The sequence below is a fragment of the Agelaius tricolor genome, unplaced genomic scaffold, assembly GCF_023055355.1.
Source record: "Agelaius tricolor isolate 1412-34295 unplaced genomic scaffold, bAgeTri1.0.p SCAF_2, whole genome shotgun sequence".
Lineage (NCBI taxonomy): Eukaryota > Metazoa > Chordata > Aves > Passeriformes > Icteridae > Agelaius > Agelaius tricolor.
Window position 1 is genome coordinate 68,404,472 of NW_027269262.1, and position 27,010 is coordinate 68,431,481.

Genomic DNA, 27,010 nt, shown 5'->3' on the forward strand with positions numbered 1-27,010 from the left:
GTCCTCATGGCATTCATCCAAGAATCCTTAAAGAGCTGGCTGATGTCAGTGCAAAACCTATCTTAATGATTTTTGTTTGGTCTTGGGAATCTGGAGAGCTGTAAGCTGTCAAACAGTTCTCAAGAAGAGCAAGAAGGAAGACCCCAGAAACTACAGGCTTGTCAGTCTCTCTTCCGTGCCTGGCAAAGTTATGGAGAAGATTATTCTGGGAGATATTGAAGTACACCTGAAAGTCAATGCAGCCATTGATCACAACCAGCACAGCTTCATGAGAGGACAATCCTGATTGTCAAACATTTTTTCCTTTTATGACAAGGTAACCCACCTGGTTGATCAAAGAAGCCAGTTGACGTGATCTTTTTGGATTTCAGTAAAGCTTTCAATGCTGTCTCCCACAGAATTCTTCTGGATAAAATATCCAGCTCACAGCTGGATAAACCCATCCTGTGATGGGTGATCAGCTGGCTCGCAGGTCAGGCACAAAGGGTTACAGGAAATGGGATGACATGAGACTGGGGTCCTGTCAGTAGTGGGGCTCCACAGGGCTCCACCTTTGACCCTGTGCTCTTTAACAACTTCATAAAGGACCTGGATGCAGGACTGGAAGGGACACTGAGCAAGTTTATAGATACAAAACTGGGAGGAGCTCAAAGGATGGGGTCTCCTCGGAGGAGGGAGGCCCTGCAGAGAGACCTCAATAAATCAGAGGGCTGGGCAATCACCAACCATATGAAGTTCAACAAGGGAAAAGTGCCAGATTCTGCACTGGGATGGGGCAACCCAGGATGTACAGATGGAGTGGGGAATGAGATGCTGGAAAGCAGTGCAGGGGAAAGGGGCCTGGGGGTTCTGGTTGATGGCCAGTTGAACGTGAGTCAGCAGTGCCCTGGCAGCCAGGAGGGCCAGCCATGCCCTGGGGGGCATCACCAGATGGACAAGGGAGGGGATTGTCCCACTCTGCTCTGCACCTTTGCTCTCTTCTCTGCATCTTGAGGCCTGGGGGCAATTTTGGGGGCCTCCATATAAGAAGGATATTAAACCATGGTATTACTCTGGGGGATGCTCCTGTACAGGACCAGGAGTTGGACTCAATGATCCTTCTTGGTACCTTCCAACTCAAGATAATCCATGATACTGTAATTCTATGATCTTGCATCATAATGGAACTTGAAGAGGGAAGAAAGACTTTTGGATTGGTATTACTTCTGATTTTAGTGTCTGCACTCATTCTGAAGCCTCTTATTTTCATTGCTGTCTCCAGCAAGGAAGATAAAAATCATAGAAGCAGTGACTTGTGAAACTTGATTCACTTAACCACAGATGCATACAATGCTCTTCATGTAAATGAAGCAGTGTTTCCTTACTACCTTTCTAATTTAGGATTTTTTTTGTACATAATAAACATTCACAAGTGAGTAGTATTTCTCACCATAAATGTAAAGTGAAGCCTTTGAGTCTATTAAAATAAATTCTTCTTGGCCAGGGAAATAGCACCCAAGAAACTCGTTGTGAGAGTAATTTCTTGTTTTCACACACTTGAGAGTAAAATTGCTCCATCCAATTTTTTTTCCCAAACTCAGCTTGTTTTTCCACAGTACTTTTAGCCATTTTGATCTTCCCTGCATTGGGCACTCTGTTTACATTCAAAATTAGACCCCTGCTGGTTCAAAACTTGGATTCAGTATATCATGGTTTTGCAGTTTGCTTTAAGTCCAGAGTTTTTCTGGTGACCTTATACAAAAGAGAACAGAGTAGTTCCTGATGAGTTCTACTGAGTCTTAGACTGCCTTCATGGTTTTATGGATGACACAATGACATCTTTCTATAATTCAGTAAGAAGCATTGCTGGGCTGCAGTAAATTCTCTTGCAGTGCTTCTTAACTGTCTCATTTGCTTGGGTCTGAGGGGAAAAATATCTGTAGATGAAGAGGTTCTGCCTGATCCAATGGGACACAGGAGATCAAAATTTTAATCTTATGTCACTTCCAGAAAGCCTGCTAAATCAATTTTTTTTTTAAATATGTTATGTCCGTCTGTGTTTAGTTCTTTCCTACTTGCCAGGCAGCATCCTAAGCACTCACAGAAATCAGTACAAGCTTTTGGGCATAGGAAGAGTGCCCCATCATAAATAAAAATCAACCTTTTTCCTCATGGTACCATGGGCGACACTGTGGTTTTGGACTTACAAAGACCTCCTGCTCCACTTGAGAAAAAAGAAAAGAGGAAATGAGAGCTCAAAATGTCAGTGGTGAGACACAATGCAGCAATTTTGCTAGAGCTTTCTTCTGCACTGTAGGTATAAGCTATAGTGGACTTATTTTCAGGATTTTGTCTTTCTTATTTCTGCTAAATTATGTATTTGGTGATATCAACCTCATGCAATCACAAGAATTTTGTGAAAACATTAGTGGAAACATTGGCAGGAAAATAATTCACTTGGAACTCAGGAGAAGCTGGGTGAAGAGGAAAGTCATGTAGATATGTTTTTTTCCATTTTAGTTTTTTTTCCCTCTTGTCTGTCATGAAAGTTTGTGATGGGGACAGAAAGGGGTTTTTGCTATATTGAGTTCTGTTAAAAAGGGAAAAAATCCAAAATAAAATAAGCAGTGGATACAATTCACTGCACTATTTCAGTCAGAAATTACTGCCACATGGACTCGGACTTTCTAATGGCTTTTCACAATCAGCCATCTGTAAGCCTCCAATTGGTGTGGTGCCTGCAGAATTTATTTTGAAATGCTATATAACCCACAGCATCTGGGAATACCCTCAACACACACTGTGCAACCACAAACTATATAAATGTCAGGGAAGATTCAACAGACTCTTCCATATTTTGTTGTTGCTGTTGAAACATGCAGAAATAAGGCCAGAATGGAATAAGGTTAATCCAAGTGTAGGTAACATTGTGTGCATCCTTTAAAAATTGCCCTGTCATTGTGGACATTCTTGTTCTTTGAGATAATTTAATAAAAAATCTTGATGACAACATTAGCAGAGGTGACAATAGAGTAAAACAAAATATTCTTAGGAGAGGTTTTGTGGGAAGATATAATGGAGTACTTTCATTGGTGCTCTCTATTCTCAATAAAGTCTTTCTGTCAACTGCTTTGGCTATATTTCAAATGGAATTAGATGTGTGTATGAGTAGTTGATTGGGGCTTAAGGCTGACTCCATGTGTTTATAGAGCTATTTTGAGACAAGAAATTTGTTAATTTGTTGTTATGCTGAAATAGAAAACATCCTTCCCACCAGGAGAGGTTATGAAAGCAATTTGTTAATGTTTTTGACGTGATGCCACTAAGGAAACATTCTTTATATGAGGAATAATTATTGAAAAACTGCAAAAAATTTTCAAACAGATGTACTTAATTTTTTTGGTCAAATTTATTGTGCTCTTTCAGCATGAAAAATGGAGAGACAATAGAAGTCAAAACACTTTAAATGGACACTTACAAAATCACACTGAATTCTACCATATACTTATGTTTTAAAATATCTGTCTTCCTGTCTTATTGTGTCTTCTAGCTTTCATCCGAAACAGTATATTTCCTTCTGGTTGTTGCTATGGCTTTAGCTTAAGAAAGTATTTTTGGTTTAAACTGATCTGAAAATTTTTCTTTTTAAAATTTAATCAACAATCCGCTCTCCACAGCTTTTTCCTGGAGCAGATTCTGTTAAGAGGTGGAACTGGCATTCTACAGCATCTTTTATACCATTTAGTTGATTCTAACTTCAGATTAATTTAAAAGATACCTCTATTTGCAAACTGTTATTGTTTACAGATTCTTGAGATGTTACTAGCTGGAAAAAAAAATTGTAAAACAACATTTCGGCATTCAACATTTTTTATACTACACTCTTTAAAGTGTGCATACTTCATAAACATAAAGAGAGAAGTGTGTATTGTTATCATTAACTGAGCTTGTAGCAGTTTCTTAGTAATCTTTACAGCTGAGTTGCCTGAGAGAGTGTTGATATTTTCAGATTCTTAGCAGATTTTTTTCTGCTTTTCACCTTAAACATTTAGTTAATTTCTAGCACAGAGATAGAAAAAAAGAGTCTCAAAATCTTTCTGAAAAATTAGCTAGATAGGTGTTTTGATAGATGGCATGGAAATATGTTTTTCTATCTTTGGACAAAACTTTGGTTACAGAAAATTATGACTATGGATATCTTTCTTCATTCTTTACTTACTGAAGTGTAGGATGAAGGCAAAAGCTGTGAAAGTATTTATGGTAGCACTAACACATGAACCAGAAGAATTTTATTACATATTTTTGTTGCATACTTTTGTCATTGATGCTTTATGAAAAAGTTCACTCTGTATTTCATAACAAATTCCACCATCAGAAGTTTGAATGGATTGGCAACTTTATCTTAGGTATTTTCCCATTTTTCTAAGGAAGTCCTTGAAGGGATTGTGTTGGTAGACAGAGAACTGTGAAGAAACCTGTCTGATTATTTATGCTTTGCAAAGCAAATGTTACTCATGGCAAGTTTCAAATATCTGCTTTTGCAACAAAACTGCCTGTATTACTCCTACTTTCATGCAAACTAATGTACCCCTTCATACTCACGTCAAGCAGTGCGAATGTGTGAGTTACCTGACTGAGGATTTATACATCACCCAGCAACAAACAACAGGAGAACAAGGTTTTTATTGCATCACACATCTTTACTGTCCTCAGATGCTACATTCTACACCTTACCTTTGAAATTAGTCAAGTGTTTCACAGATCTCTTGTGTACTGCTGCAGGAAGAAAGCAAGAAATAGGGCAGATCTACATAATTGTTTTTCTGAAGATGTGTGCACACAGAACTCCTAATTCATCTTGGACAAAGGTCTCAATTTCTGAAAGAACTTTAGCCTATCAGAATGGGTGGGTTATTTCCAGGACTTTCCAAATATTCAGAAAGAAGAAAACTGCACCAAATAGTAAATTACTATCTTCAGATTACCAATATATAAAACCAGAGATTACTGCAATTTTCCACTCTTTCTTAAATGCATTTCTTTGCACTCTTTTTTATTATACACTTTAGAGGAGTTGACAGAAAATAAATAGCTCAATAAAAACTACCAGAAACATCTAAGGAAATCACTTTTGAGAGAGAGAAATACTTCTGTAGCAAAATTTCATCCAGATCTTTCTCCTAATCATGACAAACTTTTCCATTGTGAAGGTACCTTTTTTTTATAGAAGATGATAGCACTTAGTCTCCTTATATAAATATCAAAGATAGGGATGAAAGCCACATACTGATAAAGTGAAAGAAACAAGGGACTAGCAACCATTTCCTCAAACACTTTTCTCTTAAGCATTCTAGCTCCTTTCTACAATGAAGAATATAATAATAGAATAGCAAAAAGCATTGAAGCACCTTTTATCTGTAAATATACAGACAATTCAGATAATTTTAGAAGCAATTCTTTCATAAATTGGCAAGCATGAGTAAAAAATAAGAAGTCTATTTTAAATGACACAAAGATTATGACATTTATGTTACTCGACTCCAGCTCACTCTTCCTTATTTGACACTTCTTATCAGTTGCTCAAATGAGATATGTAGGAAATGATGTTGTGTTGCTATCAAAGCAGTTTTGCACTTTTGAAAAGCAATAAGGTGCTCTTTAGTAAGAATTTTTTGTTGTTTTTTTGCTTTTTTTTTTCCAAATTGACTATAAGAATGCATAGTCACATTAGAATAACTAAAACTACTATTGGAAATCCAGGACAGTTGTATGTAAAGTGATTGTGGAACTGAGACTTGCGTGTTAAAAGACAAATGTATTCCCTGTTGAGTGTATTTTAGTTCCAAAATAATTAGTATTTGTTGACAAGACCAAGTTAAGTGCATGCAGCATCACATGTCTTTTAATTAGTTGTGATGATAAGGTAATGTAGACTGAAAATAATCAATTTGAGCTGCCAAAGCTGATCGCTTAAGCCAAGTGAAAAAACACAAGCAACATTCTTCCATAGATTTCATACACCCTCATAACTGATTTTGCCTGTTGCTCTGGTCTTTTTATATTTCAGCTCTGAGTAGATAAGTTTCATTGGTGTGAGTGTTTTTGAATGTTTATTTGTGAGCTCCCTGAGCAAATTTGGTAGGAGAAACACACTAAGAGTCAATTGGAAGCATTTTACAACATTGAACATACTAGATAAAATTAGATCTATGTAAACTAGATAAAATTAAAGAATATTTAAAATATTTAATGTTGAAATGCAAGTGCTACAAAATAGCTGTTCACAACTGATCTGTATTTATAAGAAAAAAAATCCTAACTCATTGTAAACTGTTGAATATCAAAACTTACTGTACACTTGTTCAGATTCACTTCAAGGGGATACTGTAAAAGCAGTAGGAAAACACATCTTGTTTCAATTGATACCTATTTCTGTCCCAATTAAATCAATGAAAGCTATACTGTGGTTTAAAGAAGAGTTACTTTAATAATTAATCCTTCTAATAATATAATCCATTAGACCAGAGATTAAGTATTATGACAGCATGAGATATAGAAAAATCTTTACAGGGTAGAAAATTTGAGAGATAAATTATTCATTCTAAGTTATGTGCTCTAACCAGCTTTTACTGAACTTCTATCAGATATTTTACAGCTCTACAGCATGATGCTGGAGATCAAGTATAATCAATAATATAAATTATTTAAATGTAAGATTCGTAGGGAGGTTTCTTTATACTCAAATATTTCCAATATTCTGTGATAGAGGAGAGAAAAAATAAACTTTATTTATGTTAAACATTTTGGATTTTTATGATTGCTATTGAGGTTTCTAAGTTTTCTTTGCAGACTTGCATTTTTTGCCTTAAAAATAAATCCTAATCCACTTTTCAAATTGAAAATTTAGTGGAAATATTTTCCTTGTTTATGGTCCTTCCCATATGTACATACTGTGTGAAAACAGTATGGAAAAAATAGTAAGGAGAGAAACCAATATCCTGCATGCTCAGTATTATTAGAATAATTCTTTTGTATTCTTTAAAAATGTTATGCAGATGAAAGACCCCAGATTCTTTTTTTATTAAGCACATTAAGAGAGAAAAATTAGTTATAAAAGCTGTATGACAACCTACATACCAGTGCTCCTCCCTCAGGTTAAAGGAGGAATAAAATTGGCAGGAAGGATGGGGTGGCATGGAAAAAATAAAGTGGACTCAAGTAAGAAATAGTGTGGATGGACTGAAGCATGGGGAGAAGCAGAGAATATATGAGACCAGTGTTACAGAGGTATGGTGATGACATTTATAATACCAGAATTCAGTACAAGAAAAGAGCATGACGCTTTAGACTTATATCTGAATAGAAATTGATTTACTTTCTGAGCTCTTTGCCAAGTATTAACCTAGCCCAGGAATATGCAGCCAGCACTAAATTACAGAACATTTAAATGTACACAGATTTGGATCCCAGAGGCTGTTACCTGCTGAAATAAAATAATTAGACACTGTCCAGGAAAATCAATTTTCTCAAATATTTTACTAGAAAAGCTACACCAAAAGCTGAGTTTGTATGGTTTACATGCAAAAGCCCACCTTAATCTGACTGATTGATGTTTGGGGAATATTTTTAGGGGACCATCTTTGGCATATTCCTATTCTATGGTGTTTGTTTAAACAAGTCTCTAAAAGAGCATAAAATAAATAAAATAATTAGCTGAGTAGGTTCTACAATCATTGTGTTTGGGAATAAGATGTGTGCTAAAGTCATAGCTCCACTAAGAATTGCTATTACACCAAACTAAATTAAAATCTTACTTGTATCTATTTGCTGCAGCAGAAAGTTATTGCTGAGACTACAAAGCTGTAGAAATATTGGGGAAAAAAGCTTCTCATGCAATTTTTATGTGGCTTTTGTTCAAAAAGTCAAAGAGGGAGCAGATAAGACTTTTTGTGTGTATATACAATTTATTTTAGACAGAAAAGTTAAAATAGCATTTCAGGGGTCCTCAATGATGCATAGTATTGGAATACATTGTTTTTAACATACTTCTTAAGCTATCTAGCAGAAATTTTATATGCTATGGGGAACAATGTAGGAACTGCAGGCTTTGTGATCTCTCAGTAGCAATGAAAATATTGTTATACTAATTTTCATTTAATTTCCATGTCTTGGCATGTAACTGAAAAACAGACAATTTTTTTATTATTATTATTAAAAGTACCTACTAAAGATTTGGCATGAATATTCACACAGATTTAATTACAAAGTAAATGTCAAATGTTCTTGAAGGTATTCTAGGAAGGGAGATATAGAGCTAAGAGCCTGAAGTGTCCATGCTACCATGATTGCTAAAAAAAGCCAAGGAACAGACTCAGGAGACCAAGATTGCAAATTCTAATTTTCAGCAATAGAAAATCAAAGGAAACTTTCCACTGTCCCAGAGAAAGTCCTAAATATTTGACTATCTGTTAAAACACTGAGAAAGCTACTGCAATTAGATATTGTGTCCTTAATATTCACAACAGACAAAAATTACTGACTGCAGGAAAGACATGTTAATGCATGCATTGGGGCAGGCTTAAATATTCTATATATCTCAAGCCACTAAATCTTGAAAACACTTCTTTGGAACATTAGTTTTCTTGTAAGTTTCAGAAACCAAATTTCAAATAAACTTCAGATGCCTTTATGTTCAGATGATAGAAGAAAAATTGTTCCACAGATAGCTTTGAATTTGTTTTCTATGAAATGCCAAGGAGAGTCTATGGATCTAGTTTATAAGAACTTTGCACATGGTTGAATTTTTGTGATGGAAAAAAGAGCTGAATTAGATCCAAATGCAAGACTTATGACTCTAACAAAATCATCATTAGATACATATTCATATTTTCTATGAGTTTTTCTTTCTCCATGTTTTATGTACAGATGATGGAAATTCTCATTATCCTACATGGAAAATCCCATTTTCATATTTTGCATTTCAAAATCACATTTTCACACTCATTTCACGCATTTCACTAAAGTTTATCAAGGAAAGAAATACCAGATGTCTTGTTGTATATCCTCAGTGGTGAGAGTTTTCTTGTTTCTTGACTACCTTTGTTATTTTAAACTTTGATATATGCACATGAGATTTAGGGTGTGAAAAGACAACAGACTTTGTAGATAGACTAAAAAAGCATTCAGCTGTTTGGTTCCTGACTCAGGATGTGCTGTACAGGCTCAAGAATAAAAGCAAGGCTGTGCAGGGATGTGGCAGCCTACCAGATGTCATCTGCAGATGTGCTTTTATTTTAAAGATGCAGTTAACACCCAGCCACTACAAAAATCTAGCCAGGCTGAATAAACAGGATAAAAGAATGAAATGGAAAAGCCAAAAGCACAATATATCAGTGATTTACTGCATAATATTGAGAAAGTTACTGGCAGAGTCAAATATCAGAATTACTTTGTTGTCAGTAATAGCTTGTCTTCCTATAAGTCAGATGCACAGTGTGGTCATCTGGCATAAATCCCTAAGACATGATTGTGAGAGGGCCATTATGGAGTGAATACAACAGAAGATGTGCTTCCAGTTTGACTCTGATTGTGAAATTCAAGTATTCTTAAATACCTTTCACCATTATGAAAGATCAAATAATTATTTTGATCAGCTAGTATGGGGGTTAAAACATAAGAAATACCCATTAATAGAAAATACTTAGAAATATACAAAAATCAGAAAAACAAGAATACCACTAATCCTCAAAACAAACTCCTATGCTTTCAATTAAACTGTATATTTTCTATTACACTTCCTAGAGCTGCAGCATTTTTCTGGTGTTTTGCATTTTTAAATTTCTTTCATGCAACAACCCACTGAGCTGGAATATTGTCATTATTATTGCCAGTTTCCAAAGAAAGAGGACAAGGTGGAGATATTAAGTGACTTGCACAAGCTCTCTTATCAAGTCTGTACCAGAGCTAGGATTACAATTTGGAAGCTCTTGACTTCTTGTTTGGTATTCAACAGCCTAGACCATGACATTCCTCAAATCCAATTTCAAACTCTTATGAAATAATAGAAGAAACAGAAGGGAGCAAAATGCTAGTCAAAAATAATGCTACCAAAAGTTTTGCCAGAGACTTCAACAGCACAAAATTTGTCTACCCATGAGCTGATTATAGAACTTCCATGAGCAATAAATAACAGACTTTACTTTAAAAATGCATGGAAAATTTTCCAAAATAATTTTCTTCCCTTAAAAATAATTTGAAAAATTTCTTCATATCAGCTCTGCTATGCTTAATGTTATCTGTCCCAAAACCAGCTTAGTACGTATCAGAGAAGGATTGAAATAAGAAGTGTGGTGTTGGGGAAACATCTGACCATGACATTGGTACCCTTATTACAGCCAGTTTTAAATAATAGCTTTATATTCTAAATCATTAAAACAATTCATCAATTAAAATTTCAGAAGATGTTGTACATTGTGACTGTAAACTCCCTTGAGGGCAGAGAAAATTGATGGAGTTTATTAGGAAGGTTAGAAATATAAAAAATAATAGTAGGAGACTATCTTACTTGCCAAGGCTCATTTAATCCTCACAGTGATATGAAGCTGAAGAGAAAGCACAAAGACAGAGGAACAGTGCCAAATGACACCAAGCATTTCTACTGAACACAAGATTAGCTGGAAATAACACATGACAGCAAATATAGCTAAGATTTTTTTAGATGATCCATAGTATCACGAAGTAACCAAGTGACAAGAAAGACAGCAGTCCGGCACATTTTACTGCCACTGCACCCAAAATTGAAGACTGAAAACAGATTAAAACAACCATAGAAAGTTGGAAATGCTTTAAAAATTATTAAAAATTCAGCAGGAAGGAGTGATTAGAGAAGATTAAAATAGCTTGCTGCATAAATGATAAATGATGACTTAAAAGAGATGAGATAGCTGGCTACAAATAGATCTGGTCAAAATATTGGAAGTGAAGTTTACCTTTTGCTTAAAAAAACAAACAAAAGACCCCAAACTTGTTAATTTCATTCTCCAAGAACCTGTCTGACAGCAAGTAAAAGCAATGCATCCCAATACAAAAAATTTCCATTATCATATCCTGGATAGACATATCCAGCACATAGATCCAAAGAAGACATGTTAAAGTATCAAATTTAACACATTATTTTAATTGCTAATTAAAATTAGTAATTAATTTACTAATTAGTATAAAAAATGTCCAAATTGTGCTCTCTCTCCTCGAGACATTTTGAAAGGTGAAGTGTTACCTGTAGGACAATAGCAAAGGTCCCATTATGGAATCTGCTAAGTGACATCAATGTCCAAATCTCTTAAATATACCCTTGAAGTGTGTATCTCTTTAAGAAATTACACAGTTAGATAATGCATGATCTTTACTCCAATTTGAACCCTACTTTAAATTCTGAATAATTCTTAGGTTTTTGATTTGTTTTTTTTTTTCCTAATTTCACTCTATGGTTTGCACAGTTATATTGGTATGTGCTATCACGATTACTTTTTATCTTAGCCACCGGAGTTGCATCTTGACAACATATAAATCAATCCTTGTATTTTATAGGGTTTAAATAAGGTAGAGGAAGGAGGCACATACCTGAGTACTCATCAATATTTTATCAGAGAAACACATTTCTTTACAGGGTTATTTTCTACATCCTGAGAACAAAGAGCATGTGAATAGGAGGGAAAATCCCTACTTTTCTGTGCTGACAGGTTACATTTCCTCCAGCCCATTAAGGTGAGAGAAGGTTCCAGCACCATGTGTTAAAGAGGCTAAAGATGCCGCTCCATCCACCTGTACAGACCTTCTCCTTTTTCCTCCCACTCCTTGCTGGTGATACTACTCCTGGGATAGACTGCACTTCTTCCCCCTACTGTTCCAAAAGCTTCAACAACTAATGTAAAATAATATACCCTTGAAAGTGTTTATTTTTGTTGGTATGTTACTATTAACCCCTAGTTATTTAAATTTTTTTTACAAGTAGATATGTTTTATTCACCTTCCATGAAGACAGTATTTGTCTCTTTAAGAAGAGTGACAGCAGAAGATGAAGTGGGGTCTGCTATATCATTTTATCTTTCAGTGCTTCATTTTCTACAAGATGTGGCACATTGATGCATATTGTCATTTATGCAGCTCCAGAAATGCTAACTTGAAGGGAGCATTGTCCGTGTTACAGACAAGATGTGTCAACCCCTTCCTTAAAGTAATTGAAAGGAAGCAATTAAAAAAGCTAAACCATATAAAAATAAATAAACAAATAAATTAATTTATTAATAAATAAAAAGGCAGAATATCTTTAAGAGAGAGAGAGAGAGGAAGCATATTCTTTGACTTTAATGATGACTGGAAAAGCCCGGAGTATTTTGGTGTGAATTTAACTAAGCATCTTATGAATATTTTTTTCTTTATTTCTGTGACCTAGATATAGTAATTCAATGAAAATGAATTTAAAACATAAAGAAGAAAGAATTTCACCCAGACAAAATATATTTTATCTGATAGCTTTCTGTCCTCTCTTCCCTCCTTCTCATTTCTGACAGCCATCATGAAATATCCAATAGTCATGTTTCCAAAAGATATGAAAAATTTTATAGGGGTTTTGTCAAGTAGTGATTTAATGGAGATAAAATACTTTTAATGACTACTTATTAAAGCAATTAATATGAATATTGACTTTTCTCCATAAAATGCCAGTAAAGTACCAATGCAAGATAAATCTATGTGTAGGACATTTGATGCACAGAAGGATATTTCAAATGCTTAAATATCTTAATATTTTCTGCAACTTGATAAAAATGCTAATGTTATCCTTGTTTCTAAAAGTTAATTGAAAAGTAGAGAAAATATTTTAGGGCATAATCTTTTTTTCTTGATATAAATTTTAATAATTATTGATTCTTTAAGCTCAAACACAGCACATCACAGAAAATCTCAGCTATTAAAGCAACAATTGAACCTTGATATTGGCAAAAGTTCAGCTTTTAACCGAGACTAGCAGAAGGGCAGAGATTGCTTGGAAATGCTGAAAAGAGCAAAACCTGAGGTGTTTTGGGCCAGAGACTGATCACATCACATAGTGCTGCCTTTTGTCTATCTAAAGACCAATACTATGATGTTTGATTTTTTACCAGAATGTTCAGGTTGGCCCCCCAGATATCCCAGCAATTAATTTCTCACAGTCTGTACTTCCTACTGTGGATTTCATTGTGGAAACAAACATGAGTGTTCAGCCCTGTGTCTGTAAAGGGCTTTATCTTTTTAAGAAGGATTTGCAATAATCAAATGTGCACTATGAATCTCAGTGTGCAAGCATCTTATAATAAATAGCAAAATTAAGATTTGGAATTTAATGGTGTTTAAAGTAACTTTTCAGTGATGGAAATTTTCATATTTAAAAATGTTTCTCCACAGAATTACTCTTTTGCTATCACACACATCTAGTACAGGCTGTTGATTACTTACTGGCCCAGCTCTAAACATGATCTCAAAACAATTTTTTTTATTGTTTTGGAGGGGGGGTGGTGGGAGAAGGGAAATGAAAGTGAATTTGTTTTTTTCCTGTTTCCTTTGTAACAAAATATAACTACATGAAAGTCTGACATTAAATCTCTATAAAAGTAACACTCTATTATTTAATTTTCAGAGAGGATTTTTTTTCCTTAAAGATTTTAAATTTTATTATTTCAGTTTTTCCTCAGTAAACCCTATTTTTTTCTAAAGACACTGCAAGTAATACTTAGTTTATTCAAATCTGTAGACTTTTCTCTATTTAGTTAAAAGGTTTTATTGTTGAAAGGAAAGAAACAGCTCTAAGATGAAAGAACATAAATACATAGAAACTCCTGAAAATATTACTAAATTTAATGAAGACAATTTTTTAAAGCAAAATTAGGTATAGATCTTAGGAAAAAATGAAAATAAGAGAAAATGATAAGAGAGAAAATCCAAGTCATCAATAGAAATATTTCCTATTCTTCTAAAGAGATTTATCTTATTTTTCTAATTATAACGGGGTTTTTACAGGTTTGCCTTGTTGGTTAATTCAGCATAGAAAAATGCATAAGGACAATTCCAGAGACAATATTTCAGTGTTTGGTAGAAATTTTAATTAGAAGTCGTGGGTTCCTTTCAGTATTTTAAAATAAGAAACAGTTGTACAATTGGGAAAATGCTGAAATGAATTGCTTTCACAATTCCTTTAACTTATACCCTCAAACTTTTATATATCTTTAATTTTTTCTTTCATTTTTACCAACTCACTGTCAGTTCAAAAGCATATTTTGCATTTTACTGTGTGAGGAATCATTGTTAAAGTGCATAAAGCAGCGCAGGGAGCAGAAGTCCAACAGGACTTTTATGATCATGCCTTGACCCTACTCCCTAAAAGAAAAGCTTGGGAGTTACTGGAATGTAGAGTTTGACAAGTTGTTCTCTTTCTCTTTGATTCAAGTTTTGTGTTTTCCCTGCACTGGGCCATGGCACAACTGGAAAGGGATTGTGGTCTTCACTTGGTGCCAGGCACAACCCCAGAGGGGAAGCACTTGTGGCATGGAGCTGTGCCTTCACATATGCACTCTTTATGGAAAGATGATGAGTTTCACAGCCACAAAGAAATGTAGTGTCCTGCTGGTGCTTAGAAAAACTTTGTCAGAAAATGCTGGAAAAGTGAAGGAAGCCAAGACTTGAATTCTACTCCCTTCTTTTGCACTTCAAATTGACTGATTTAAACTTTTCACTTGTACGTCCCGGATGATAGGAATTTCATTTTAGGAAATTATGTTTTCATTCCAGTTTGACATATTAGAAATGTTAATGTTTAAGAAAGAATTTTAGAGATCTGTGTAGTAAAAGAAATGGCCTAATTTATTACTTTTTTTTTAACTATACCAAGATGAACTAGTTACTTCTTGGTAGAATAATTAAATCAGCTACGGCGTAGAACAATGCTGTATGTAATGAAGTGCATTGAATAAATATAAAGTGCATTGACAGCTAAATGTAATTTGTAAACCATTTTTTAAAGGATATGCTCGGCGTATAGGAGGTATTTATTACCAGAAAGGATCACTTCAATAATAGGAAATTAGCAAGATACCTTATTAAAGACTGCAAGGAAATGAGATTATTTCAGATATGTTTCTCTCATTATTTCATTTATTTCTGTATTTGTATGAGGTACAATGTTTGTGATTTTACTGATAGCTCAGAGAATATGGGTATAATTCAGTATTCACAGATATATATTGGAAGTGAGGTGTAGAAGTTGCTATGAATTTTTTCACATTGTAATGAAGATCCCACAGATCTTTGATTTTTATGAAATATTCACAGTTGTATTGTGACCAGCAAGGCAATCAAATTGTTAGTATTATTCACACCCTTTGAATTTCTGCAGCACGTTTTCCTGACTGCTCATTTGAATATGAGAGAACCCACCAGACAACTACTTTTCTTTGTGTTATAAAAATATTTAAATTTGCATTGCAAAGAACAACTACAACAGAGAAATATTCAATGTCCTATTCAAAGTCTATTTAAATTAGTACATAGAAAAACTGGGCAAAACTGAGGATTTTTATGAAATAACAATGGTTCACCAAATCCCATGTTAAATGGCTAAACAACAGAGGAAATACAGAGTGTAGTAGAGTGTTTAGAAAACATTGTGGTGGTAATGTGTGTGGTAGAAAATGTTGGTAGTGATAAATAAACTGTTTTGTTCCATATACTTTTCATGGGAATCTTGACTTCTGGCAGATTTTCTGTAGATTTTTTTTCTCCATGGATTTTTTAATGGTCTGTTGGTCATGCTTAAACATTCCAACAGATGTCACATTGTTGTGTTAGAACTTATATAAAAAACATTAAAACATAGCACTTAGTCAAAAAAATGCTGGTCTGAAGATTAAAAAGTGGAAACAGAGGCAGTAAAACCATCTTACTGAAGAATCATGCAGCAGTGGAAGAGACAAGTGTACCCTTCCAGGCTACTGCTTTCTAAGCCAGTAATACTTGTGGTAAACTACCTCTATGTGTTTACTAAAATAACCAGCTACCAGCTCAATCAATGTAGATGGTATCAGATACTAGATAGATAAGATGCTAAGAATTGTATAAGCACAGATACAGCTTTTTTTCCCTGGATCTTCACAAAGATAAACACAATACTCTCCATGGTAACTTTTCCCAATAGAGCGGTATTTGAAGTGCTGTGTAACTCAGCAGCACAGGGGATACCAGTTGTTCCCTGTCCATCAGCAACTGCACCAACCTTGTTATTCTTATACTTTTTTACTCTTATACCTTGTTATTCTGCCGTGTTACCTCTTGAGTTTGGGTCAGTAGGGCTCTTAAAGGTAACATGGCTGTGCTACTGTCATTTTGACTCCTGTACAGGTGTAGTACAGGTGTATGTAAGATAGGGTTAAACTTCCTGGGTCCCAGAAAACATCAGCAGTCTACTTTATGCCAATGTCGATCTTCCTGTCCATTATATTCACATTTTGTAAATGGTTTGTCTTGATAATATTACAGCACTAAGCATACTACTTTGAATATTGTCAATATTCAGGTTAGCTATATACAGACATGACTTCAAACATGCACAATCTGCACAGCAATCAAGAAATATACAGTATTGAATTTGCCTTATGATAAAGGTCAGAGGTTTGTGTTCAAGGCAGTTTTCCTGGTTTTCCAGGATGAAATGTGTACATGCATACAGTATGTTATGTTTCCACAATGTATTTAAAAATAAATAAACTTAGAGGAAAACACCCTTTATCTTATTTTCTTCAGTGCTTTCTCCAAATACTATAACATAAAGTTGCCATGCTGAGTTGTTAATGAAGTGAAAGCTATTTGACTGGCAACTCTGCTGCACACATTCATTTAATAAAGCAGGCTGTTTGCTGAGATTTAGGAGGACTGCCCCTACATCTCTCTTGTATGCTCTTGGCTGGAAAGTGGGGTTTGGATTCTCTGGGATGGAGACAGTCAAAGTGCTGATGTCTGTGACTCTGCCAGTTTTGTTCAGCAGGTATTCTGTGGAGTTTAGTGACAATGGTTCCTTTTTCTAGCTTCATGTATGGTAGCTACTGATTTAAAATACAAAACTTCCGATTTAGATGTTCAGAATAGAAGCTATTATACCTTTTCATTCTGAGAAATGAACTGAGTTTTAACTGTGAAAAGTATATAACTGGATTCTCTTCTTGCCTGAGTTGTTACTCGGATCTAATCAAAAGTATGAACAGGTTAAAAAATAGTAGCATAGTTCTTGGCTGTAAGACATGGCCTATATTTTACTGCTGCATAAATGACCTTTTTCTTACAAAATAAGTTTTCTCTACTTAAAGATATGCATATTTTTTACATTTCTGTGGTCTACTAAAGCTAAAGAGAATGCAGTGCAGATGTGGGACAATTTCTTTTATTTCATTTCCATCTAAGTAAATTGACGTAAATATGTAAATAGACAGACCTGCTTGAAGGCAGAATTTGCATAGGAATTATGAAAATCACATGCACTTCAGAGGGGTGAGGTGAGATGTACACAAGAACTGTTGGGGTTTTTTTCTTCTTTTACCAAATCTTTCCCAGAAATAATGTAGCTTTTCCCATCAGAGATTTACTGGGATGCATTTCCACCTGTGACCTCAGATAAAAGAGCAAAGAAGCAAGAAAATCTGTGTTCCTAAAGTGGTTTATTTTTCCACTTTTTAATTCTCAGAGCATATGCTGCTGTCTTTTCTCACTTTTTTTTTGGTACTGAATTTACAGGGAAAATTGTTCTGATAGAAACATATTGATTGCAGTAAAGAATTGTATGTTACCTGCCTTGCACACCTCACAGTGATATTTAACTGGTGAGAAATGTGCTCTAACTGACACCAAACAAAAGCAGAGTTGTTTTTCATTTTAAGAGTTTGCTCTCTACGTGGCCTTGAATGTTCATTTCTTTGACAGTAGATAATGATTCATTCTCTTGCTTTGCAGTTTCTAGATGGCTAAGTACTTAAAAAGTCAATATTGAATTTCTAAGCAGAAATCCACATATGATTACAGTAAAGCTTTGCTATCACAGCATTATATTAAGTGATGTATTGGTATATTCCACATCTATAAAAATAAGAAGTTTAAATTTTACTTTTGAGCAGTATTTCAAAATGTGCCATGTTGATTTTATTGATAGTTTGATTCTTCTGAGTCGAGATTCACCCAAAGTGAAAAATTAAAAGTGAATTATTGCTGGAAAAATCATCCAAAGTCAGGGTAACTGTATGCTAAGAAACATAATTCTCTTTGTTCTTTATTTAAGGTTTAAAGCCAAGTGATCCAACCATGACTGGCAAAACACAGACAAGCAATGTCACCAATAAGAACGACCCAAAGTCCATCAACTCCAGAGTCTTCATCGGTAATCTGAACACAGCTATTGTCAAAAAAGGTGACATCGAAGCAATCTTTGCAAAGTACGGGAAGATCGTGGGCTGCTCGGTGCACAAAGGTTATGCCTTCGTACAGTACATGAGCGAGAGGCACGCCAGGGCCGCGGTGGCAGGAGAGAATGCCAGGATCATTGCAGGGCAGCCACTAGGTAAGGAGTTGTTAATACCATTGAAGTGCTGCTTTCTCTTTCCCTTCTGTTTGAAATACCACCTGCTGATGGTGCCTGCAGGACTAGTGAGTTTGTTTGACCATGTTCCATCTCAGCATATTTCCAGGATTTCGGGACTGACAGAATGTTTAACATATGATATGCTACCTAGGTGCTACAAAATATTTAGCCCTATAAACTGCTTATTTATTAAACTGATCACTTCTGAAAACTTTATACTTATTTGTAATTCCACTGTAGTGAACATGATTACTCTTGTGAAGAAAAAATTACTATTTTTTCATAAAATCTACTTTAGTAAATTTACTGTAGTATAACAGGGTTTGTCTAATAGATGAGGTTATCTTTCATGTAATGAGTCTAAAATGATACCCAGCCCACAGATGTGTCAGATGTTATACCGAAGCAACAGAATAGCTTTTATTTGTCCTTGAAATCATGGCAAATCAAACTGTAGCAGTGTTATTTAGAGAAGTATATTATTAAAAACTAAGATTGCAGGTTTCCCCACATAATACTGTAAACATTGTTCATCTGAATTCTAAATAAACAAAAGAAAAAAAAAGTCATATTTTTCCCTTCTAGTGCTTTGTCATGAATGCTTAAGTAAAACCTAGTTGTTACATAATGCAAATTTTACCTCTGGAAACTATTTTTAATTACCTATGTAGGCTGTCAATGATAAGCCCTGGAGTCCATTCTTAGACTTACAGTCATACATATACAGTAGTAATGTGCAGTACAGCAAGATGTTTGGTAGGATTCAGAAGTCTTTCACTACAGCTCTGAACTGTATTGCTCATATCCAACACCAAGTGTGTAATGGCTACGTCAGGAAAAGTTGAAGTGTAGCCAGTGTTTTGGCTGTAACAAGCCATAAAGAATCAATAAGACTTGTTCATTTTCAGTGTTGCAGGCTGTGGAAATCTATTTTTCTGATTGTTTGCAGAAATTGAAGCATTTGTGTTACATGGACTGTTCTTTTATCACAGTTGTTGAACAGTAATTTTAAGTTTTATATTTTAACTACTACCTTTTGGGTTCAAGAAAAAAACAGATTAAATAATTTCAATTGTATTCAAGGGGAGATTGCTTTCAAACTTCATTAGGAAAAGTCATATAGATGAGTGAAATAAAAGAACTCAAGTGATAAAAGCAAGGCAGCAAAGTCAGTCTGTGGGATGGCATTAATAGAAGACATTCCCTGGAGCGGTGTTCTCCAAGCAATAGGCCATGTAATGCCATCAGTGCATTACTTACAGCTTCTTGCACACTGGTCTGACCAGATTTTTTAAACTGTGTTTTCCTAAGGCAATAGATCTGTTATTACTATGATTACCTTTGCTAGACTCTTTAAGTATTTCTCGTGGCATCTGTAATATGCCAAGCATTTTGTACAAGGAAATGCACTTGCACTACTCTGCGTACTTTTGTGCTTTCTGTAGCAGGGAAGTGAATTTGTTGCAAAGGAAATTAAGTGACCAATAATTACTTGAACTGTTTGAATATTTTAATAATAACTGAAATTATTTACTCAATATTAAGTTTCAGCTGTTTAATCCTAAAATACTTTGATTTTTCTGCACATTCTCCTGATAGCATATTCATACCTCAGTTCCTAATATATCAAGGAATGCAAAGAATAAGCAAGGTGGGATTTTCTTTTTTCCTTCCTAATTTGCTCTTTTTTATATGTGAAATATAGTTGCTATTGGTACGGTTTGGCAAAAATAATGAATTTGTAAAAGTGGTACTTCTCATTAAAGAAATTGGTTCTATGAATTATTCTAATTGGTAGTAGACATTAACAGTCACCGCACATTAATGAGTAGATGACTGAGAAAATTTACTTGGGATTTTGACCCAGAACATCTTAGGCACAAATAGTGCATTATTGTGAAACTTCTTGATGAAAATTACTTTTTTCTCTGTCCGAGAGCTTTGCATTTTGAAACAAATAATACTAATGAATTTATGTCAGCAGTCAAGTTTTGGAAAGGGACAAGAAAATCCTGTTACAGATGTACAAATAAACTTGTTTAACATAGCTGAATTTTCTATTAAATTGAATTAGAATAAATTAGTAATATGAGGGCTGGATGAAAACCAGATAAGGAAAGTTATTTGAACAAAGGAATATTTGAAAAATATTATCCCATGGTATATCCCTGATACTACTATACACTCTAGTACTCATCACCTCACAAAAGAAAGCGTAACTTCATTTAGATTGTGTTAATAATGTACATTAGCTCTTTCGTGGTATGGTCAACTTAACCGTTTACATTAGCTCCTGCCTTTTGTGGACTAATGCCATTCAATATGATGCAGCTCTTTTATCAGAGTCAGAAACCATTCACATGTATGTATCTGAAATTTAAAATTGAACCTGTAAATTCTTATAGCTTTTTTAGAGTGCCATACAGTTCACTGCATATCCTGTCTAAATGTTTCCTCTGAGGTGGAGCCACAAAACATTAGGCTCAGTAAGTATATAACAAAGCATTTTGTTTAGCAAATTCCTCAAACTAGATGTACAAATCTAAAACATTGGTATTACCCTAAGTCTTTCCAGCTTCCTGTGGGTCATTATTATTGGCCTGTTATTGGTCTCATCCATCAACTTTGAAGTGTGTAGTGGTCAGTGATATGTAATGGTGGTGCCATGGATACTGCAACTTGACAGAAGAGGATTTCATGAGCTGTGTGATTTCCAATCTTCCTGTTTCATAAAGTGCAACACACTCTAAAAAGTTGTGGGGTAGAGATCGTAAAGGAAGACAAAAAATTATGCTTGGGAAATTTATTGCTATTATTGTGAAGTACAGTGTAGTTTCTTGAAGTAATATTATGTCTTCATGGGAATAGCATGTTTTCCTGCCCTCAGGAGAGAGACAGGTCAGTATAGGGTACAGGAGTCTGCTTCACAATGATTATTTTGTAAATTGCTTCAGGCTGGAGTTGAGAAAATATTGAAGTTGTTCTAGGACAAAACTGCAAGTTATGTTCTTTGTTGTGGGAACACATCCACACTATTAACTCTTCTCAAAAGTTTTTCACCCTTTTATGCACATGTGTGAGTTACAGAATATTTGTGCATATCCACTTCCTTTCCAAATAGGACAAAGAGACAGGACAAATAGGAATTATTCTGAGGAAATAATGAGTCTGTGAACTTTACCAAGGGTGATTTCATCCTTCTCTGGTGAGCAAAGGATTAGACACCTGCTTGCTCAAAAATGAATGGTGCAAGTCCCTCATTGCAGCTGTGGGCTGAGGAAATGAGCTGTAACCTTTCTCATAGTGAGGAGCCCAAGCCTGAACACAGGATTTGATGTGCAGCCTCACTAATGCCAAGTGCAAAAGGATGAACACTGCCCTGCTACTGCTGGCCACAGTTTCTGATACAAGCCAGGATGCCATTGTCCTTCTTTGGCCACCTGGGCACACCCCAGCTCATGTTCAGCTGCTGTTAACCAGCACTGCTGGACTATTTTCCTCCAGGCAGTTCTCCAGACATTCTTTCCCCACTCTGTAGCTCTACATGGGATTCTTGTGACCTTGTGACCCAAGTGCAGGACCCAACACATGATCTTATTGAACCTCATCCATGGCCTCAGCCCATTAATCCAGTCTGTACAGATCCCTCTGTAGTGCCTCACCTCCCACCCAACATGGTGTTGTCTGCAAACTTGCTGAGAGTACACTCCATCCCCTCACCCAATCATAAATAAAGATTTTAAAATAAAGATATGCATAGCAGCTTCTGTCTGAAATTCTGGTATAACTATCACATCAAGTTCTAAATCATAACGTCCCTTTGATTATTCTTGGTTAATAGTTCATAGCCTTCTATTTTATAATACTTTAATTATTATGCCTAATTTTTTTTTCCATTTTTGTGCACATTTTTATACCAGGATAATTCCTTTAACTTGAGAATTTTTCTTCATTTGTGCATATAAGCCAGGGCTTATACAGGTATCTTATTACAGGTATCTTATCAAAACAAGTTAAATGGTCTAAGGCTTGTACTTTCGTTCTTTTTCATGAAAGACACATGGAATTTCTTTATTGGATCCTTAGGAAAAGGAAAGATTATAGTACCAAGACTACAAGAGATGCTGTAGTTCTCCAGCTGATGCCCTTTTTAACTAATAAATTAGTTCCTCTGTAGCTTGAATCGTGTTCTGTTGCTGCAAATATTACTCACCTGTGTCGCCTTCAGGTCTAAATTAGATGCAGTCTCTGAATACCAAGTGAGTGTATATTGACCCATAGTCTAAGGTAAGATGCTGGTTGCAGATATTTATTTTCAGAGACATACTCTTTTACACATCCTTTTGAGAAGCACAAGAGCCCTGAAGGGGCTTTTTAAATTATAACTGCTCAGTAGAAAATATCCAAGGTGAATAGCAGGTAATAAAGGGAGATTTTAGAGAGACTCAACATATACCTTTGCTGCAAATTGAACTGATGTGATAATAAGGCTGTTTTATCTTTTGTTTCTCTTGCCTCTACTCAAAACATATCTTTTCTATTTTATGTTTGTAATGTCTAACAACACTGAGAGACTTACATGTGTATTTGTAGAACAAGGACTCTCCAGACTGAAACAATTTTTCACCTCAGTCTGAGCTACAGAAAACATTAATTGTGTCATGAAAGTTTCTGTCTTAAAAGGAATAAATACTTTTGCTGTTTTAGTGAACTAATTTGTGAAAAAAAGCATTTTGACAGAAAAAAATAACAGATTTACCCAAATTTTCTGGATGACTAATCTTTATCTAAGCCAACGATAGGTTAAGATAAGAAAGTTGAATCTAAATTAGGGGTTATTCCATTTCCACTTGGTCATCAGTTTTCAGTCAGTAGCAAGGAAGCATAGCAATCTTTTATTTGTACAAACATAAGTCATGATTTATTAGAGCAATCTTGGTACTCTTACCCACCTACCTCCTACTAATGTAATTGCAGGATTTACCAGGAAAGCAATGTTGTCTTGTTTTAAAGTGGAGCAGCAACTGAAAAGGTTTCTTATTTTGCTTCTATAAATCTGTAAAGACTTGAGTTTTAATGTGTGTCAAAACATTCCAGGCAAGGACAGACTACCTAAAGCAAACTCCTAAGCATGGATTTTACTGATATAATAAAAAAGTGGGAATATTTAGATATTTTGATGTATATTTTAAGGAAATATTAAAAAATAGAATAATTATGTACACATAATTATTAATAATATATTCAAATTGTGCTTTAAATCACATATCATTAGGAGATTGTGTATTGCAATTTTCATACTACTGGACCAGGAAGGACAACGCACTTCAAAGAAAATTCTTTGGTCAGTTGTAATTTCTGCAGGCTCACAATTTGATATACTGTACTTTTACACCATGGAGCATTACACCGTGGAATAAATAATCTGAGAACTGTAACTCAGTAATACGCACTTAATTTTCCAAGCGAGTGAGACTTAGAAAGCAAAGTATTTACGTTCTGATGAGCCATGATAACTTTATAGCATATGGTTTTCAACACTTGAAAGTTGTCCTTCAAAGAATATTGTATTCTTCTGATAAAATAATCCACTTTTTAATTAATAGTGTTTAAGCAAAAGCAAAATCATGCTTGTTAACTTCTATATAAGGAATTATCATTATCATGTAAGTTTGAGAATAAAAAAGTTTAATAAGCAAATACTTGAATCAGTAAAATAAATTATCCATAAACCTATAAAACTTGTGAGATGTTGTGAATCTTGGCTTGCTGTGGGGAGAACTTTTGCATTTGCTGAACTCATATAATTATTTGTTGATTACTTCAAAAGCGATGCAAATTTCTTTTCGTAAAATAGCCATCAACATCCAGGCCAGGTTTTGAGGAAGTTTATTTGATCCAGTACTTTTTTATGTTGAACTAAACATAAAGTAATGATAAAGCAAAAAGACCAAGTGGTCTTCTTACAAAATCAAACAAACAGAAACAAACCTAAAAGATAGTGCATTTGTAGCCAAGATGAATGTAATGCCTAATGTCACAGGAACCTAGAGTGAAGCTGGGGATATCAACCCTGGCTTGCACTGTCTTTACTAAGTCTTTCCCACTAAATCCCATCTTAGTAAATGTCTTCATCATCAAGCCCTCAGGCACACACAGATTATTACAGAACATCTGAAAAATCATTAATTATATTTCCACAGTTTAGCTCAGAGGAGCTAGATTTTGCCCACTAGCACTAACTCTTCTATTCCATTATTCCAACCTGTTTCTATATTTGGGAACCATTGTAATCCTGTTTCAGCCTACTCTGTGCAGGAACAGGGATCCTGTCCAAAGACCTATCTCATAGGTCTCAGCCTATTTTGCTGAGACGTTTTGCTACCCATGCCCTTGTGGTCTTGGTGAGGCCTATGCAATAGTACACAAATGAGTGTCAAGTCTTACTGCAGAGCACCTTGGATACAACAATCTTTCTTCATAGAGTCTTCTAATAGTGAATAATTTTCATATGTCCCTTACTGTTACACATTTTGGTGTCTCCCAATACTTTATACCTTCTATTTTTGCAGTAAGATCCTGCAGCCATAGCAGCAGATTATAAACCAGTTTCATGCTCTTGAACAGAAAAACATGATTAAATCTTGTTGTCACTCCACAGTCCTGTTTCTTCTGCATTTCTGTAATCAATATTTCCTCATCCTATATTCACATTGACATGAACCATTCTATGTGCTATCCATGCATGTAAAACAATTCATATAAAGGTAGGAAGGGAGGGTCGTTTTTAACAATCATCCTTCAGCAGTTCAGGGCAGGGCACGGTTGCACAATTGATGTATGCTTGTTCCAGAAGAGCAAGCTGCATTCTTCATCATGAAAGAAAAATCCATATTTTAATAGAATGACCTGATTCCTTAGATTGAGAATCCCTGGACTAAGAAAGAATGAATTTGAGTCCCCATATTTCACAAAAGTTTCTATTTCTCTCTTAGTGAGACTTGATCAATTCCAAGTGAAACTACAATTTAAATCTATTTTTCATGTTCAGAAAAGCACATATCAATAAAATAGTTTAGTTATGAAGTGAACTTATGAGGGTGAAGTTTTCCTTATTGCTTGCTTGATGTTTCTTTCTGTGAAATTCTTTATATTATCATAAAGTAAAAGTTTGCAAGGTTTTTCCTGGAATAAGATTTTGTACTTTGAGCAGCCTGATATCAGTTCATGCAAATGTTAAGCATGCCCTCCATCATAGTGCCAAAAATGATGACCTGATTGCTTGCCATCAACAGATGTTATTGAAAGAAAACCTTTCCTTCAAGGCTTTATAAAGATGCATATAGATATATATTTAGTCTTCTGCATGGGCAGCTCATCTTTAAAATCATAGACAAGGTCTTATTATGGGATCTATCTAGGTCCTTCTCTGCTGTTTGAAATGTCTGTATATAGCACATGGTCCATCTGCAGAAAATGTTACTTTTTTCATAATTTCAGCCTTGGGTTTCATAAACACTTTAAGTCTTCTTTCAAGATGGATCTGATATGTCCTTAGTCATTTTGTGAGAGCTTTTCAAAACATTTAGATGATGTTATCTCAAAGACCTCTGTATTAAGCCTTTCTTATGTTCATATCTTGATGAGATTGTTATTTTGGGGTTTTTTAGCAAACCATATCCAGAGGGTCCTTCTGGATTTGAAGTTAATGCTGTATTATTTCTGTTGCAGGTCTGTAAGAAGCTTCCTTTGTGACAGACAGAATTCTTTACCTTTTCTTAAATTTACTTTCTTTAATTAGTGACTGCTGGGACCACTAAAATTGTATAGCAAATCTATAATGTTAAATGCTGAACTGTTATAACATGAAGCAGTGATAAAAACATTGTTGTGATAGGTTCTCTCATAATATTTGTCTCAAAGTGCGATGTGGAATGCTCAGTACAGAAACAAGAACTATCTCTAGGATGCTCTCCAATTTTTGGTTTGGTATGCTAGGAGGTCTTGTAATCTGCAGCTTCACTTTTTTTGCTTGATCTAGCTTGATTTAATTTGATAGACTATTTTCCATTCATTTGGCTTCTTTAATTTCAGATAGAATCTCAACAAGAATGAGTGATATTTTCTTGATCATTTGACAATACTTCACTGTTTCACTGGTACTGATGCCGTTAGAGTTGGTAATGTCTTATCACCTGTTTTTATTAATGTGTGCCTGCCATATATACTTTTTTTCTCATTCTTTTGTTAAAACATTTCATTGAGGACCTCTTTCCAAAAGATATATGTAGAAATTCACTTCTGCTATGGGTTGTATGGAAAGGGCAGAGAATCAGAAGATTTCTTATCTAAATCTGACAGGCCAGTTTTTATCTTTCTAAT

General features: G+C 34.8%; 1 protein-coding gene across 7 annotated transcripts in view; it reads left to right on the top strand.

Moving 5' to 3' along the window:
* Positions 1-27,010, top strand: part of RALYL (RALY RNA binding protein like) — a 370,535-nt gene that overhangs the window by 167,063 nt on the left and 176,462 nt on the right. For 6 of the 7 annotated variants that reach the window (XM_071421354.1, XM_071421357.1, XM_071421350.1 and 3 more), the window contains one exon: positions 18,329-18,607. In XM_071421354.1, the coding sequence (XP_071277455.1) occupies positions 18,352-18,607 (256 nt within the window). In that variant the 5' untranslated portion in view covers positions 18,329-18,351. Of the gene's footprint in view, positions 1-18,328; positions 18,608-27,010 lie in introns of those variants that run through there. The other variant, XR_011678356.1, reaches the window with a different exon arrangement.